The sequence below is a fragment of the Fulmarus glacialis genome, unplaced genomic scaffold, assembly GCF_000690835.1.
Source record: "Fulmarus glacialis isolate BGI_N327 unplaced genomic scaffold, ASM69083v1 scaffold35708, whole genome shotgun sequence".
Lineage (NCBI taxonomy): Eukaryota > Metazoa > Chordata > Aves > Procellariiformes > Procellariidae > Fulmarus > Fulmarus glacialis.
In genome coordinates this window covers 80283-98301 of record NW_009230842.1, presented here as the reverse complement: position 1 = coordinate 98301, position 18019 = coordinate 80283, and the positions used below count along the sequence as shown (strand labels likewise).

At 35.4% G+C, this 18019-nt stretch overlaps 1 protein-coding gene across 1 annotated transcript in view; it reads right to left on the bottom strand.

Annotated features, from left to right (window-relative positions):
• Positions 1-495: 495 nt before the first annotated feature.
• Positions 496-18019, bottom strand: part of LOC104072385 (E3 ubiquitin-protein ligase MYCBP2-like) — a gene marked incomplete at its 3' end in the record, with an annotated part of 94714 nt that continues 77190 nt past the window's right edge. Inside the window, 7 exon segments of the mRNA XM_009584370.1 lie at positions 496-645; positions 1850-2046; positions 2481-2638; positions 3928-4095; positions 5372-5616; positions 6395-6564; positions 7896-9539. Of these exon segments, the coding sequence (XP_009582665.1) occupies positions 496-645; positions 1850-2046; positions 2481-2638; positions 3928-4095; positions 5372-5616; positions 6395-6564; positions 7896-9539 (2732 nt within the window).

Sequence of the window (18019 nt, the reverse complement as noted above, 5' to 3'; positions counted from 1 at the left end):
TATATATAATTACTTAAATTAACTATAGATTTTCAGACTTAACTATAGACTCTTCTTAAAGCACTGCAAGACACAGCAGACCAAACAACAAAGCTTCTCTGAAAAATATTTTCTCTTTTCTCTCTTCTTTTTGAGGGGACAAAGAAAGAATAAAAAGCAAACACTAAATTTTTTTTGTTACTGGATTAGCAATGTGCTTGTGCTTTTTTTTTTTTCCTTCTTTCCCATGAATACTTACAAAAATAATGCATTAAGACTGTAATTCTGAGAATTTGGTGATTTTAGAAGAAAAAATAATTAAACTATTACTACCAAAATTTAAGACTAAGAATTTTCATTCAATAATTAAGGTTCTATTTCACAGAGAGAGGATTAAGAGTGGTTTGTAGGGTTGGGTTTTTTCTTCTTTTTTCCACATAATAAAAATATTTCTAAATTGACTACAAAATCAACTGACATACTGTATTTACAGAAGGAGTGCTGAACCTCACTCACTTGTTCTGCATTTTCTTTATTTGATTTATTTTCTTCATCCTCCTCTTCTTCAGGCTCTACAGGTGCAGGAGTCAGTGAAGCCACAAAATGCCATAAAATATCATGAAGAGAAGTTGTTTGAATGACATTACAAAGAAGCCAGTTGAAAGCCTATAATAAAATACACACAAGGAGTTACCAATTGGCTAAGCAGACCTGGAGTAAAACCATTTCTTAAACCATTTATGTAAGGAGGTGCACTGATGCTTTTGGACAGGCAAATAATAATGCAGAGGTCTTCAAGTAACACACATTGCTCTATAGCTAAAACAGTTTACTAAAATGACAACTATATTACAGGGGACATAGCACACCATACACCAAAATAAGTTCTTTGAAAAAAGCTTTAAGGATGAAAAAGCAAAGTTCTTACATATTTTCAGAGATTATTACAGGATGAGGTGGCAGCACTCCTTACTATTCAAATTGGTTAACAAAGTAAAGATCCTTTTTGATTTAGAACTCTCTAGGCTGAGATTTGGTTTCCTTGTTTGGTCTCTGCCACTGACTGAATTAATCAAAACAAATCAACCACTTCCAAAAAAAATCAACATAGTGGGGAAAAAAGGGTTTTTAAAAATTGTAACATTCTTATATTCTTCTAAAAGCTGCAATACTGCTGCACGTTGATGTTTGGAAATTTGATGGGGGGTGCTTAACAGCAGAGGTGTGGTTTTTACTTTATCTGAGAAAATCCACCTATATTTTCACACATTACAAATACTTGAAAAATACCCACGCTGTATATAAGTTCAGAAGAAACTTTACTAAAGCTTAGCTGAAATTTAAAAAAATGGCCTCAATGAGGATGCCTCTTGCAGATTTTATTGAAGCAATTGATCTTTAATGGATCTTTTGGTTGCCCATTCACTATCTACATAACATGGGTAGCATTCACCCATCTCAGAAGGAAGTTGTGAAGTATCTAGATATTACCAGCACCAAAAAAATTCTAAAGAAAGAATACTCAGTCCGAGATTTGAAAAAGGAACGGCAAGTAAGACCAGGAAGATGCTGAGCAAATGAGGAGAAAACAGCATTTGTATAATTGATTTTTGCAGCTTTAATAATATTCTTTTATCAGAGATTTTCTACACAAAGATAAATTATTGAAGAAGGTTTACAGGCAATACTTTTGTATTCCTAACTTTTAGAATTAATAACACAAGTGAACTTTTAGAATAGGTTTACTGCACATCACAAAACAATTTCTTTTTTGTTTTTTAATCTATATAAAAATTCTTTAAAAAACTTCTGAGACAGAATTTACAGATATCTTATTTTAATCATAGAAGGTCCATTAGTATATTAATACCTCCATGGCAAAGACTCGGCAAGCAGATTTCCGTAAGGCTTGTTTCATTGCTATTTCAAGTCCTTCCAGATCATGGTGCTGGATTACAAATGCCAATACTGGCCACTGGAAATTTCTCTCTCCTTTGGAAAGAGAGCTGTGGGCGGAGATTAACCGAGAAAGTTCAGGAGATGGATGTCTCAGGAGAGAGGACCCCACTTCTATTCAAGAGCATAAAAATATACATACATTAGATTCTTTGTGCGTTTTCATTTTATAGCCACAGTAAAAATAAAAAGCAATAGAGCAATTTTAGAATTGATATTTTTGTTCATTTTTTCTATGAGAAAAATGCATTAAAAAAAGCAATGTGGAAAAATGATGCTTCAACTGAGAAAGAAATTACCACTTCAACTTTTAAATCAAGCACAAAACATGCACCACAAATTTCAGAACCTCAGTAATTCCTGAGCTGTTCTTAAGCTAATCCTGTGCAGATTAACAAATAGCTAATGTATATTAATAAATAGAAATAAAAGCCATTACATTATTTATAAAAAATTTTATTTGTGTACAGTTTCTAGGAAGAACTGCAAATCCAATGCCATATCCTTGAATATTTTTTCACTGCTTCTGATGTCTGTGCTCTTACCTGCATCTCCACTGTTGACTCGTCTCCTAGGGATAGCCTTTACACGTGCTGGCAAAATTGAGTGCTGTTTGTCATATTCTGATGCAACAACTGAATATGATCTTTGAAAGACTGTACGCTTTGCAAGGTCTGTATCTGTTATTGGACTGGTTTCCAAACTACAAAGAAATCAGTGAAGTTATAGACCCATTAACAAATATATAGAGTATACTTGAATTACACATAAATATTAAATAAAGACACATGCATTTCATAATGACAATGCTACTACTGCATGAAAGTTTGTCTTATGTACCTAATAACTGTTTAAATGCTGGAGAAGGAGGAACGCCTATTTGAATTACACATGGTGAAAAAGCATGCAAGTGCTTTATAAACAAATGTAATGACGTACATGGTAAGTTCCAAGAATTTAGGTATTTTTTAGAGAGAATACAAACATTCAGATCATGCCTGAATTGAAGTTTCAGACCAAATTTGCCCTGAGAATGCACGTGAAAACATCTATGGAGTGAATTTTTAATATGCAAGCCAACTGAAATTTAGAAATTTATGTGAAGTAAGAGTTTCTGACATCATTAGCCTTAAAGCCAATTTTCAATTGTTACAGCTACACCTCTGACGTGTTTTACTCCTTACCTTCCGTGGACTTCTTACAGTCTGCAGAAGAACTCCCAGCTTATGCTGTCCCTATAGGCCTCAGGAGACCATGGTGTCCACAGTTTTAATAAAGGAATATACCAATACGATGCACTCTTAAGGAGTTTTGTTAGAAAAGTTCTATTTCTGAAAAGACTACATCGTAGATTGTAGTATTCCAGTAAACTGTTTTTGCAGTCAGTATAAAATAGATTGAAATAAAAACAGATTAAAAGCAAGTTTTCTCTTCATTACATCCTCATTATAATGAGGAATCACCATATGACATCTGCAAACACCGAGCATCTAAGTTGATTCTGGACTATTATTAAGTAACAGTAAGAGCCTTTTTTTCCCTTGGCAAAACAAAAATTCTGTAATTGCTTGAATTAGATTATAGTAAACTTAATAGAAAAGAAACTGGCTTAACCTCACAGAAACCATCTAGCACTCTTGGTCCTAGATAGCATTAAGTTGTCATTTCTTCAGTAACATTTTAACTTCCCACAGAAAGAAGCAGCGACATTGCTTTGAAAAATGTAAGGTAATGAAATTCCCTCCTGTTCAAACTTCCCTTCAGAATGAAATCCTCAAAGGAGGATAACAGCTACTTCCTTTAAAAAAGGCCATTAATCTGCACTATAGTCAGTTGTGTTAAAGAACAGAAATACAGGTCAAAAAAATTGCTACATTTTCAAGGAGTTTGCAACAGCTACAGTCCTTGGACCACTGCTATTTAGATCACTTCTGCAGTTCTGGAGATTTTGGAAAAATTGTATTGGTTGAAAATTGAATTACAAGGAAGTACCTTGGGGGCATAGATTTCATGTTACTCTCCGGCTCCTCAAAGACATTAGGACTTGCATCAGGAGTAACTGAGATGTACGGTGCAGGTACTGAAGTTGAGCGCAGGTACCTCATCTCATCCTGAAAGAGGTTGTCATCCTGGTACCCAACAAAATTTTCATGATGATGCCTACATCAAATTAGATTTTTAAAGTAGGATTAAGGATTACAAGTTCCTGAAACACACACATACACAAAAGTCCTTTGCCAATACATTTAGCCAGCCTGATACCTATTACAAAGGAACAGTGAAGAGACATATGATTCTTTGGTTGAAATGATGCAGATGGGTTAGGAATGCTTTATGAATAGATAGGCCAGACATTCAGTAGATAAAAAGGCCTTGAAACTTTGTATTCTGTGTAAAATAGGTGAGGAAGCTAACCTTGTATCTTGAGTAGAATAGATAAGGGGGTTGTGCCAGCCTAAGCTAGTTTGTGCTAATGAGAATTGTGCTAATTAAGCCAAGGGTTAAAACTGAGCACTCGTAAAGACTGAGTTCAACTAAAGGACACTGTGAGGAAGACTATCAACGACCACCAGAGGACCCTGAAAGACCACCAGAAGACCCTGAAAGACCACCAATGAATACAAGGGCGCATGCATCAATGACTTTTGCATATGTTAACGAATTCCGGGAAATAACATGAGTATTTCTCGGAAATGTAATGAACATGTATATTCTAATTGTATATAACTTCTATGGTTGAGTGATTTGGTGCGCACACTAGGTGGAGCGATCCCCTGTGTGCCCGGCGCCGCATTAAAGAATGCCTGCTTTCTAAAACTCCAAAACGAGTCTTAGAGTGTTCTTATTTCACCCACTTACGGTAACAAGGCAACGTTATTCATTTACTCCTCACCTAATGCATTTAAACTCGTTGTGACTTACAAGAGTTAGTGGAAAATATAATGGCATTTTCAATCAACAGGGAGTGAGGATCACTCTTTGCTATCTTTTAGTATTTTCATTAGGTATTTCCATTATGTATTTTGGGCCCAAATGTCTATCCATCATAAACATGAGACACTACAGTGAAATCTACTTAGAAATACCAAGTAAGCACAAGTCTTCTGGTTTCCTTCTTACTATTTTTAACTGTGAAGAGAGAAAAGTAGCACACTAAGTTAAACTCTTCAGGAAATTCTAAATTCTTTGGACAGAAACGAAACTGTTGTTAAAAAATATTTAGCATCCGAAAGCTACTCAGGGTATATTTGACCCTTGGAGCAAATACAATCTAAGAAATTGAACAAGATCATGGAAACAGAAAAGAAAGAATAACAAAGATCACAAAGAATATGTATTTTTCTATTTAAGTTTTAGTTTAGTTTATACACGTTTTTATCCAACACTATAAATAGATTAGTATTAAAATCAATATTCATAAACTTCCTTTAATTACCTTGCTAAAGTCTGTAGATAGAGACACGGCATTTTAATGGGAAAGTCTTCAGAAATTCCTTCTTTGACACTGGGAAGCTGAGATTGGAATGCTTTTGCAGGGTGATAGCAGAGGATACTGGGCTCAGCAGCACTACTCAGCGACAGTAAATACAGTGCATTGGCTTTAATCACTTGATGAGCTTCCATAGTTGGCAAGGCACGAGGAGTCTTAACTTGCATTGGTTTTCTCCTAGATTGTTTAATCTAGAGAAATTTTTAAAAAAGGTATATTTAAATTATACTTCATCACAGAAAAAGCTGACAATGTCACTTATGCTAAAGTTGCTTGATTCTTCCTGTTATAAAATGTGTTCAATTACAAAATGACACTTCTATTATTTTCATAACTTTGCAAACTTTTAATAAACAGCTGAAAGTTTTGATGTTTGCCTCAGGATGAATTTTGTGTGCAAAAAGTTTCAACAAATTTAGTTTCAAAAATAAAGTTAAATTAGCATTGTTCTCAACAGATGTGTATACTTTAAGCAAGAATTTGAAATTGGTCATGGAAGACCAATGTAAGAAGAACACATTTTGTACTATTCCCATTAAAAATTGCTCTAGTTTACCCAGTGTTTGGCATCTGTATCCAATGATCTGGATGATGAAGATCATTAAAGAAACTATAAACATAAAGTTAAAAGAGTACTCATATTTCAGTAAACAAATAAAACAGAATTCAAAGTTAAATAAACTGACCCATACTTTTAAAAAATTAGGTACTACCTCCTATGCTGCAGTTGTATTGAGATAAAAAATAAAATTACTTTACAAATTTGAAAACACTACTGACTGAAGGGAAGAAGTAATAAGCAAAGTTTCTATCTTATTATTTTAAACATATCAATGACACAAATGGATATTCCAAAACCTTCCAAAATTCTGAAATTCCAAATTAAACTGGCTCTACCTTATTTTCAAGTTGTGAACACAGTACTATTGAGCAGATAGAGCGCTAAACATATGAAACAGATGAAAATACCTTCTCTCTTGCTGCTGCTTGCTTTTCACGGAGATATTTTTCTCTGCATCGATCACAAACCAAATACCAAGTGCTTCCTCCAATCCCACCATCACCACAATTACCAGCCCATCCTCCACAAAAGTGCCCAATGCTATTATAACCTTGGCCACCTGCATAACGGCCACAACCTACATTGGGGAAAAAGATGAAAAAAATGTTATTTCAAAAGAAGATTATTATTATATTATTTATTACTGTAAAAGAGGGATGGAGAGGGGAAAGGAAGATGATTGTCTTTTCCTGCCTTAATTTTCTCCTCTTCTGTATCTCTGAACTGATTAAAAAACAAGGTGCATGTCCATGTGTCCCAGCAGTACCCAAGGAATCCAAACGCACTATAGTTTTCAAGTTTTTACTATGAACTTGTCCAAAGCATCAATGGCTCCCTATTCAGATAGCTAAGTGATGGTAAGGTCAGTATTATATTAGCCAACATTATCTATAATTTAACAAACACAAAAAACGTAGCCCTGTCTAACAAAGCTTGAAAGGGAATGAAGTGCATTCCTTTGCTGATTAGTGTTTTTCAGAAAGATTCAGGGCATTGATAATTGCTGAAAAATAAGGCTTCTCAATTTTGCTTTAACTTTGCATACAGTGCTAAAACGAGTGCATACAACATCAGCCTGAACTTCACTAACTAGCAAAATAATTAGTTATGTTTACAAGCTAGAAAACACAGAAATAATTTTGTCTTTAACAAGGCTACTTATTACTAGCTATATTGTAGCTAATCCCTTCTATTAGTGATACTTTTTCTAAAGAAAACACAACTTACGTATCTTTAGAACTCAGTTGACTAGCTAAGATAAGCCTAGCTAGCACTGATTTACCTCATTTTCCTAAAATTAAACAAACTCCTGAAAAAAATTCAGGGACTCTCATAAAGAGACAAAATAGCAGACTTGGGTTGTATTTTCCAAAACAAATTGTCTAGAGACTCTAACTGGATTTTTTTTTTTTTAAAGATACATTTTAAACCAAAAAAATTAAGTCACTGATACCCAGTGCTGACGTAGCAGATAAATAAAAGTTTTCTACTATTCACAGTAGAATAGTAATAGAAAACTTTTAGCAACATAGAAATCCTAATTAACCAATCTCATATTTTTAATTTTATTTACAATTTTGTCAGCACAGTTTCAAGTCCTAAAGTGTAACAAATGGCATGTTTCTGAAGAGCTACTGTAAAGTCAGCTCATTGTTTTGGCATTGTTTCCAAGAACTTTCTTCATCATCTTTGAAAACTCAGATCCATAACTACTTAAAATTATTTACAAAGCGTGTAAATAATTTGTAAGTAAGTGTGTCTAAATTTTTATTTAGCTCATATAGTGAACTGTGTTAAAATGTTAGACAAGATAGCCTGACGTATTTTCATAACAGTAACTAATACCAAAATGTGTGTGTGCAATATATTTTACAGATGGACACAGGAATTAAAAAATATGAATCTTACCTGGATGAGCTTGTCTCATGTGGTAAGTCACTGGATACGGATGGGATTCTCCACACAACTCACAGATAGTGTCTTTTTCAGGTCCTCCCACTGCAAGCTGAGCCATCTCGCCAAAAAGATTTCCCCTTGGCCTAGTCTCAACCTTTTCTTTTTTCTTTTTCTCTTTTTTGGTTTTCTTGTTATCTTTGTCACTTTCTTTCTTCTTTAACACTGCACAAGAACCAGGACTTGGAAAAATCATGTTTTGGGAAGCCGCTTTAATAGTTGCTAAAGAAATATCTTCCCAGAAGGCTACCAAATGCTGCAGTGTTAATGGAAGAGGAGACTTGGATTTCATCGTGTGATGACTGGATGTTTCAAAGGAGGTAGTTTCAGTTTTTCCATCCTCACACTTTTCATGCAGAGGTGGTTCTTTTAACATTGAGAGGACTTTGTTTTTATTGATGCTACCCATTTTAGATATATCTGGTCCATGAGGTGAGATGTTGAACATGTTAAGAGCAGATGATATTTCCAATGAATGTCTATTTTTCAACTTGGTTTCTTTTTCCTCTGCAGGTTGTTGAGTAAGACTGCTTCGTATTGGTGCATGCTCTTTGGACAGTTCTGGATTAAATTTCAAAAAAGATGAGCAAGCCATAGCATCATGAACTATTCCTTCGTGCCAAAGAAACGCAGCAAATACAGCTCTAGCACATTCTGCAACAGAAGGCGACATTGCTTGCTTGGCAGGCTCTACAGGCTTGGAGCCATCTCCTTTGAAAAGAAAGCTGGATTTTTCCTTTTTGGGTCTTGTGTGCCTACCAGCACATTTACGGCTCACTTTTGGAGATGCTCTCATGTCTTGCTCATCTTTCAGTGGTGCTTTTCCTATGCTGAAATGAACTTTATTAGAACCATCGTCCAGACTTCTGAATTCTGTGTTGTCTTCACAGGTGCTATCTGTAATGCTGTTTGTCTTTAAAGTACTTGAAGTACATACTTCAACAACCTCACTGTGAAGATTTTCTTGTACAACATGAGGGGAAGGAGCTCTATTTTCAGTTTCTGTAACAGGTTTTCCATCTTTTGCAATAATTTTTGGTTTGGGTGAAGTGGACCTCCCCCTTAAGGGTTCTGTTAGTGGTACTTTCTTTTTGCGAAGGGTGTCTGGATCTAATGTGTAAGAATCTGATTTGGATCGTTCTCGAGGAGGATCAAGCTTTGTTTTTACAGGGGATGAAGCTTTCTGAGGTAGAGTTTTGTCATGGGGTGATGAGGATCGTGGAGAACTAGCACCAGATCTAACAGCTGTAAGTGTCTTTGTCTTTGGAGAAGATGATCGGGTTCCCGGCCCTGGAGATTCAGCTCTCAGACTGGTAGTTGTTCTTCCATCGGTTTTTAGTGTTTGCAAAGTGTTATGATTTGGAGACAAAGACCTGCTGTGAGAGTCTGACCGCAATTTTGCAGCATCTGATTTCAGCATAAGAGACTCACTGGCAGATAAGCCTTCTGTATTCCTGGGTTTCTTCTGGTCAGCAGCAGCTCTATTCATTCGCACATCAAGCTTGGGTGACCTGCAGTCAGCTCTGTGTTTTGATGACATATCTGACTTTCCTGATGGAGAAATCGGTCTAGCAGCTCCTGTGAAATTCATTCGGTCACCTGTTTAGTATATTTTCTAATTAAATTATTATGCTTTGACAGTGATACCTTTAATAATACAAAACAAAGATTAAAGATCTGAGCACAAGATAAAATTCAAACACATGCTTCTGTTCACATCAAAATGAAAGGAAATATAAAGGGAATTTTTTCCCCTAGAATATTTTCAATACATTTATTCTCCCAAAGATATATACAAACAAGTGTTACGAAATATTTACAGAGAAAACATTACTATGGAGGTATCAAAAGGCACAGTTCAGTATTTCCACAGAACACTGGTAAAGGAAGCACAATTTACATCCTTAGGTAAAATGCCAGGAGTTAACTAAGTTTACCATTGCAAGAGAAACCAAGGATTATTTATTTATTATCTCTATGTGTGTCAGCCTGACTGCAACAAAGGACTTGCAGAAAGATCAAATGTATTACCAGATTTATTTTCTTTAGTGCTCAAAAGTCAGGAAACATAGGAAGTAAATACAACCATAAGGTAAATTGGGTAAGAGGCTTACAAACATGCTTAAAATGATTCACGTTGATAATGTGAGGTATCCACCTTTTTAAGACCACAAACTATCAATGTTCTGCTACCAGAACACAACCTACTGAAAAAAAACCCCACCTTTTTCAACCACTAAGCTAAGCCATCAACTCTGGTCTATGATGTCCTTTTATTTTGATGCAGTAATTTATTATTCCTATGCACATTGACTGCATACAGGTATTAATCCACAGAACTATAAAAACTATGGGCAGCTTAATATAAATACATGCAAAACAAGTATATGTAAATAAGTATATTAAGCAATCTGCTTCTTATATAATTCTTATATAATTATATAATTCTGGGAACACACTCAGTCCCTCTTGCAGAATTGTATTTTGAAAATTAAGACAAGCAATGTTGAAGTTACTGGCAAGCAATGCAGCAATTGTGAATTAACTGTCTCTCCACAAAGCATTACACGGCAAAGTCTTGAATGCATAGTTAAGTCGTTCTGATTTGAATGGGTTTTCATTAGTTAAACATGAAGAAGTTTGTCTTGTAAGGTTTGTAGAATTACGTCACAGTACTTTGGATTATTTTACTTTTCCAGACACTAAAAGGTTATTTCCACTGGTCTGGGTACTTTTTTTTGGGAAACAACTATTTGTCAAAAAAATAAAGTTTCAATTAATCAGAGAATATTGGCAAATTTGGACCTTGATTTCTAATGGGAACAGAGAGGATAGGCAGTCATCTTCTATCCAACACCTTCAGCATTTAGTTAGAAGGTGGGAAATCTGTGTTTACTTCCTTCTGCTTTATGGGATCTCAACCAACTTCTTCCAGTTCCCAACCATAAAGACTTATCCCTATGCTAGAAAATATATCGAAGCACAGAGTGATCTCAGTTTTTTTCTACTGTTACCTCTCACAATACAAAAACAAATATATTTTTTGGAACAAAGTCTAGCAACCCAGATATTTCCTTAGGTTACAAAAACATTCTTGTTATTTTGTTACCTCCATATTTAAGGAGCTTATAATAAAACAAACAGCAACAGGAAAAAGTGAAAGATACTTATATTAGAATAGTTAACAAGCTTGAAGGTTAGGGTACTTTCCTGGCTTCCCAGGACATGGGACATGGAAGAGTTCATATTTCTCCAGGCAGAGGAGAAATATTTTGTCTATATTCAGGAACAATATGCCAAATGTAAACAGTAGAATGTAATGAGACCATCTCAAACATCATCATAATAAATTTTGAGAGTCCAGTCTGTCTTTATTCTTTTTTCTTACGAGTTCTATAATTTTTTGGGGGGCGGAGGAGGGAGGGAGAAGAGGAAGGGAAGAAATAGCATGGTACATCATGGTTTATAAAATGATTGTTCTTTCTAAAATTAAAAAAAAAGTTTCTTAAATATCAGTCCAAGCATTTTATTCATGCCAGCTCAGTTATTCAGTAGTTCTACTGATGAGCTATTTTGAGATGTCTGCTTTGGTATATGAATTCAGAAATGCAAATAGTAATTACTTTATACACACTTTTCCCAGAAACAAAAAATAAAAAGATGAATTTAAGGTTTGCCAGATGAGAAAATACTCTAGATAGAACCTTTTACAGAATTCCTCATAAAGAAAAAAACAGTGAAAAGACAACAATAGTCATCTTAGAGGACATAAACCACCGTAAATCATTTAGCAATGTATCAAATTCAAAGTATATGCATGACTAATGAATATCAAGCAAGAAAACACTTCTAGAACAAAACTGCTTATGAAAGGCATAGTTTAACAGTAGCTTCCAGCACGAAAAAGTATTTTACGTTTTTTAAAAACAAAGGTTTGAATTTGCACATATACAGGTAAACAATCCTAATTACCATTCTAGACTATCAGCACAAAAAAAAAAATCCCCAAAATGAAAAAAACCCTAATCATGTAGCAAATTGCTTTATCTGTAAACAAACAAAAAACCCCCCATATATTTTTTCCACTTTCTTCTTCCATATTTCATTTGCCTATTGTTTGAAAACAGGTGTTATTAGATTAGATTAACAGTCACCTTTCTGTTTACAAAGCAGTAAGAGATAGCTAGATCACATATCATGAAGCTGCTGCAACTCAGGAAGGCAACACTGAATAGTTATATCAAACGAGCTCCCAACAAATACCAAACCTGAACGTTTACTTTCGAAAAAGTATTTCATTAAACGAATGAAATGAAAATGAATGGAAGGAGGAAAAAAAACATTTTGAACGTAAAGTCTGAATAACCTTGCTATGTTGGCATGCATACCCACCCTTCAGTTTGTGAGAGAGAGATGAAATAGCAGAGGCAGGCCCAGCTACATCACTAGTTTTGTAAATACGCTCACGAGAAGCAAGGCAGCAGGATGGAGTTTCTACAGCAGAAAACAGTTGCACAGAAGCAGCACAGATTCAATGGAAAAAGCAGTCAAGATAAAACCAAGCATTTCAAATGATATGCATCTCTCTCCTTTGTTAAGTATTCTGAATTCATTGCTTAGACTCCTGCCTTAGTTTTAAATGAGAAACAGTTACTTCAAGATGTTTTCCCTGATCTAAATTTTAAAAGAATAAAAGATCTTCTGTGATTTCAGTACTAGTTTCTAGGATCTAAAAATGTAATATGTGTAGATTAGCCAATGAGATTTATGGTTTATTATAAAAATAATATCTAGTTTTCAACTGAACTCTGGTTTTAAACGTGAACTTTTAATGTGTAAATTCAGAGATTAATTATTTAAAACTGCAATATGGTCTTCTAGACGACCCATTCTCACATTCTTTTGAGAAAATTAGAGAACACCTAGATGTTTGTGTTGGAAAGTCTCACTAATCACTGGAAAGAATGAAGAAAAATATTTTAAACCCATCAAAAGTATCTGTTTTCAAATCTGAATGCACCTCAATAATGTAATGTTTCGAAAAAGTTCATGTGTGTAATGTGAACTTTAGTTTCTCAGTACTATCAAGACACATAACTAGCAGTAGAAGAGTTTCTATCAAACAGTACAGACACGAAAACAAATCCGTATCAACCCTCAAAAATAATTTTGCCTTAAGAAAAAAAAACAAAGTTAAATTCTGATACAATCCAAGATAATTTCAGTATAGATTCTACTGACACCAAATCTGTTAGAGGTACAGCTCCAAATGAAATTTGGAGTGAGGTAACAGTAAGGACTTTTAGTTGCAAGTCTATCATTTTACTTTCCTATAATGTTGTTTTTAATTCCAATTCCTATTCCTTCCTTTAGAAAAAAAAAAGTCTGATTTTGCAGCATTAATAATTTTAAAGAGACTGTGTATGTTAGAAGATACTCTGTTTTAGAGAGACCCTTTTGTATAAATGGAAGAAGACAAGTCTATTGAAAATAAGTGATTTCAATTCCTGCACTGCTTAAGACATCTTTTTGTCTGGTACTACATTTACTAACTTGTACACATAAATATATTAAAAACCCTATCTTAAGCAATGAGAAGGAGTCTATAGACTACAATGAGAAAGTGTTCACACATGTTTAAAGTAAAATTTCATTCTTTAAAACAAGAAAATAATCTCTATTTTCTCAATCCAGTATTAGCATAAATTTAAGAACAGTATTACCTACTTTGATGCCTACAAATGCTTTGGAGAGATCCAATACTAACTATATTACTTCTGAGTAGCAGGATGTCATTCCACTGATTTTTAAAGCCAAAATGCAGAAAAACACATTAAGAACACAAAGTAGCAGTGGAGGAACAATTCTGTAAATACAAGCCTGAAAATGTCAATTTGATATATGAGCATTCCAGTCCATGAATAATTACACGAAAATCTTTACTAAACCCGATTTCATGTATGCACATTTTTGCTTCATTCTATGTATGAGAATACTTACATTTTACAATGTTGTAATCTAGCTTATGTTGAACACTGTCCTCCCTCTCAATCATTTCAAGGGGACTGTGCGTCAAAGAGAATGAGTTTCCCACATAAATCTTCTTGCTGCCTTGGCAAACAATGTATGCCTATCCAGGATAAGTGGTCAATAACAGGGACCAGCTTTTTGGTCAGGATTCCTGCTTTTTTAATCACCCCCAAAGACTAGAAAGACTTCAAAGACAGGTAGGCAAGCTCTGTCTCACATTACATTTGAATGTGACAGCTTATCTTCAGTCACATTCTTTCCTTCAACATGGAAATAGCTCTAGCTTGAAAAGCTATGCAATATAGAGACATAAGAGGCAGTTCAAGTCCTGTGGCAGGATGCAGTCTTCTAACAGCCATGCCTACACTTCCTCTGAGGAAACAGTGGTAAGCCAATCCAGGAGGCACGATACACCACCAACTAGTCCACATCCGTCTTTTTTAAACTCCGAAACAGACTGGTAAAATGTCCCTGGAGGGCAGAGATAAGTTAAAGTTTCTTCTGAAATGCCACTGCTTTTCTGCACGATGATGAAGCAAAGCACTGACCTGCTTTTGCCCTTTTGCCTAAGCAATTGATGCATCTTGAAAAAGAATCCATTCCTCTTTCACTCGCTGTTACTGACATGGAAGCTACAATATGGCTATTAGCTGAATTTCCTCAGGCACTGCAATCAATGTATCTTTTCTCACATCTTGAAAATGCCAAATGCCATAGTGACAGTTGGACAAGGACTTTTTCTTCATAAGTAAAAGAGTATACTGAAGTTAACAAACGTTTGAATATTAAATATTAAAAAGGGAGAAAAGTATTAGATACTGTTATAGTAGGGGAATAAGTGAGTGAATGAAAGCAAAAACTGAAATGCAGTATCGTAAGAAAAATAGTAGCAATGTTCATTACCAAAAGGTAGGGTTTGGAGCACCAACACTTGAGCCACTTAAGTTTATTAATGTGCTAGAAGGGTAGATAAAAATGATTCTATAATTTTATAATTTGTAACTACAATTTTTGAAGATGTGATAAACCAAATTTATTTCTAAAATAATGCTTAACACAATTTGTGCTCTTCCTCCAAACTTTACCATACCAGTCCCCCAGGGATGGTTTTGGATTGACCTGGACAAATGTATGCTTCGTACGTATCTTTGATTATCAGATCTGTAAAGCCTAGGGTATGAAACCATTTAACTTACTAGATCAAATTTTCAGCAATGATGCTTTGGCAATACGCAGCATCTGAAAAAACAGTTAAACCAATACTCTCTGGCTGCCTTGCATGACAAGTAATTTCAGCATGATATGGAAGAGATCAGTGTGCTCCGTTAGGAATATTCTCTCCCTTCATTTTACTGAAATACTACCGAGAAGGATTATGTGCTCCGTATGTGTACTGTTCTTTTGTGCCCCCTCCACAGTTCAGGAAATGCGGACAGAAGCACTGCAGGCAAAGCCAGTGGTTCTAAATGCTCTGTAACTAGCACCTAGAAAGGAAAGGAACAAAACGAAAAAAGAAAGTGGTAGCACGATACTAAAGGGACAAGGAACTCCTCACATGAATGGTAGGGGCTGATCATATACTGTGGGACCATAATGCTGGATTGCAGCTTCTGCAGCATGGATGGGCAAGGAAGGAGCCTGACAGGACACTATGGACATATTGAACAGCAGCTCAGCACTGCAGCTTCTGCCTGGTCTGAGATGGGTCAAGAAGCAGTAACTGTGCTGTGCAGCTGCTCAGTGAGCTGCAGTGGAAGAGGGAGAATGTGACAAATGAGGCTTACACGGGCGGTCCAAAGCCTCTTCAGACTATAAATCTGTTCTTCATTTGCAATAGCAACTCAGATGTGAGGAAACATGGCATAAAGGTCTAACGTTGGTGACTGCTAAGTCTCAAACTTTCCTCCCCAAGTTGAGAGTTCAACAGCCAATTGTGAAATTTTGATAACTGATGCTGGACAGTATAGCAAGATCCTGCCTCCCTGACCTGTCACGTCTAAGGAGTTTTATGACCCAGCACACGTTGCTGAAGGTTGAAAAACAAGATCTTCCTTGACCCTCTAGGTTTCCACACTTCACCTATACTCAGAATCCAAGCAGAAATTTGAGTCTTCTGTGTTCTTCACAAAGTTCAGAGACAAATTAATCAAGCAACTAGTAATAATTTTGCAGCTATGAGAGGTTGCAGTCTTGAGCAAATCTGTTACTGGTGATCTTACAAACTTCTCAGAAGCAAACATACTCAGGCTGGAGTAATTACAGACTGTTTTGTTGAAATAATCAAGGAAGAAACACACATAAACTTGTGCTCTTTCGGGAAAAAAATCCTTGCTAGGATTCCAAGTCAATACAGCTGTTCCTGAACTCCAGGTAGGTTATGCCACCTCCTCTAGCTTTTTTGGACTTTTAGCTGCATAAAAGACTGACAAGGAACTAAAATACATGACAAGAGCATCTTAATTTTGTCTGTCCCCATAAAAAATAAAACCATCTCTTGGCTTTTTTCCCTTGTGTGACCAAGTGTGAAAATTAGCAATGGAATTAAGTAGGACAGAACAATCAGCTCTTCATAGAGTTCTAGCAAATAACACAAAACTGAGTAACACAGTTCCCCTTTCTTTTTTATAATACCCCTTCTGTAACAAATTCTTTGACAAAACACACAGGACTCTTGTTAGTTTACCCTCTATGATGTGAAAAGAGTAACAGAGACACCTCTCAATTTTTCAAGCATTATATCTGAGGAAATCGTTGTCCAAAACTGTAGTATTTCCGCAAAAAACAAACAAACAAACAAACCAGACACTCTATCAGAAGATAAAAGGTTGTGACAAGCCCTCTCCCTCTTCCCCAAACGAATTTGGAAACCAAGCCAAACCCCAAGCACAGAAATCATTCCTCAGAAAGAACAGCTAGCTACAAACTCTTCTAAAAAAACCCTACAATCTGTCACTGGCACAGAATATGTTTTATAATAAGACCAACATTTTTCTTCCTATTATAAAAACCTAAATCAAGGAAATAATTCTAGAGGACATTCAGCATGATCCTAACTTTCCTCAGAACCATGCTTGCAAATAAAATTTCTCCCCAGGAGGACAGATATCTGAGGAAGAACAGAAAATGTAAGTGGTAGACTAAACTATTTAGCCAGACTTTCAATCAAAACTGGTATTTAGTATATAACTTCTGCAGCCATGGAAATCTAGGCTGGCACAACTTCTTTCAACTATTAGACTATCATTAGTCCCTTAAATGTAGCAGTTATTGACTATAAACATTCATTTTAATTTTTAGATCTAACTTTACTGCAGGAAGCACCCAGGGACAGAGCACATAATTTGAAACTAAAACTAAGCGTGTCTAGGGCAAAAATCCAAGTGACTTGATATGGAGCCTTGGGATATGTTGTTTAATGGATTTAACATTTAATTACATGTTTGATGACAGGAGGCTATAAAGTGCCTAATCTAATTAGATTATCTAATCTTAAATTAGATAATAAACTGTTTGGAAGAAAGTCCTTGTATCAAATCACAGTTAGTGCAACAGTATACCAGTTCTGGCTGATGATTTTTGCCCTGCTGGAAGGGCAAATAACCATATCGGTTGAGATCTTATACTAAGCTAAGATCCCAAATCAGACACAAACTTGAAAAATTTTTCCAGTTTCATTAGTATTTTATTTGGTAGACTACTCCTATCTGACAAAAAAGGCTTCCTTCTGAATCAGGGTTCCTTATTAAAACACAAACCATGGATGTAGCTTACTGAATACAATTTATCTGCATCTGTTGGATAGGCAAATCCATTGAGCAAGATCTTGTTGGGCAGCCAATAAAAAATGTTGACAGCTTTTCTTTTCATACAATACAGACAGGACAAATAATCTGAAGTTTGAAATAAGACAATTAGGGTTATTTTTGATGCAAAGTTGAATAAGAAACTCTGACTTTACTAGTCTGAACAAGAGAAGAAAACTGAAACTGATGGGAAAGAATATACAATTGACAAATTCTCAATGACGGTGTGCTGATGCCACTGGCAAT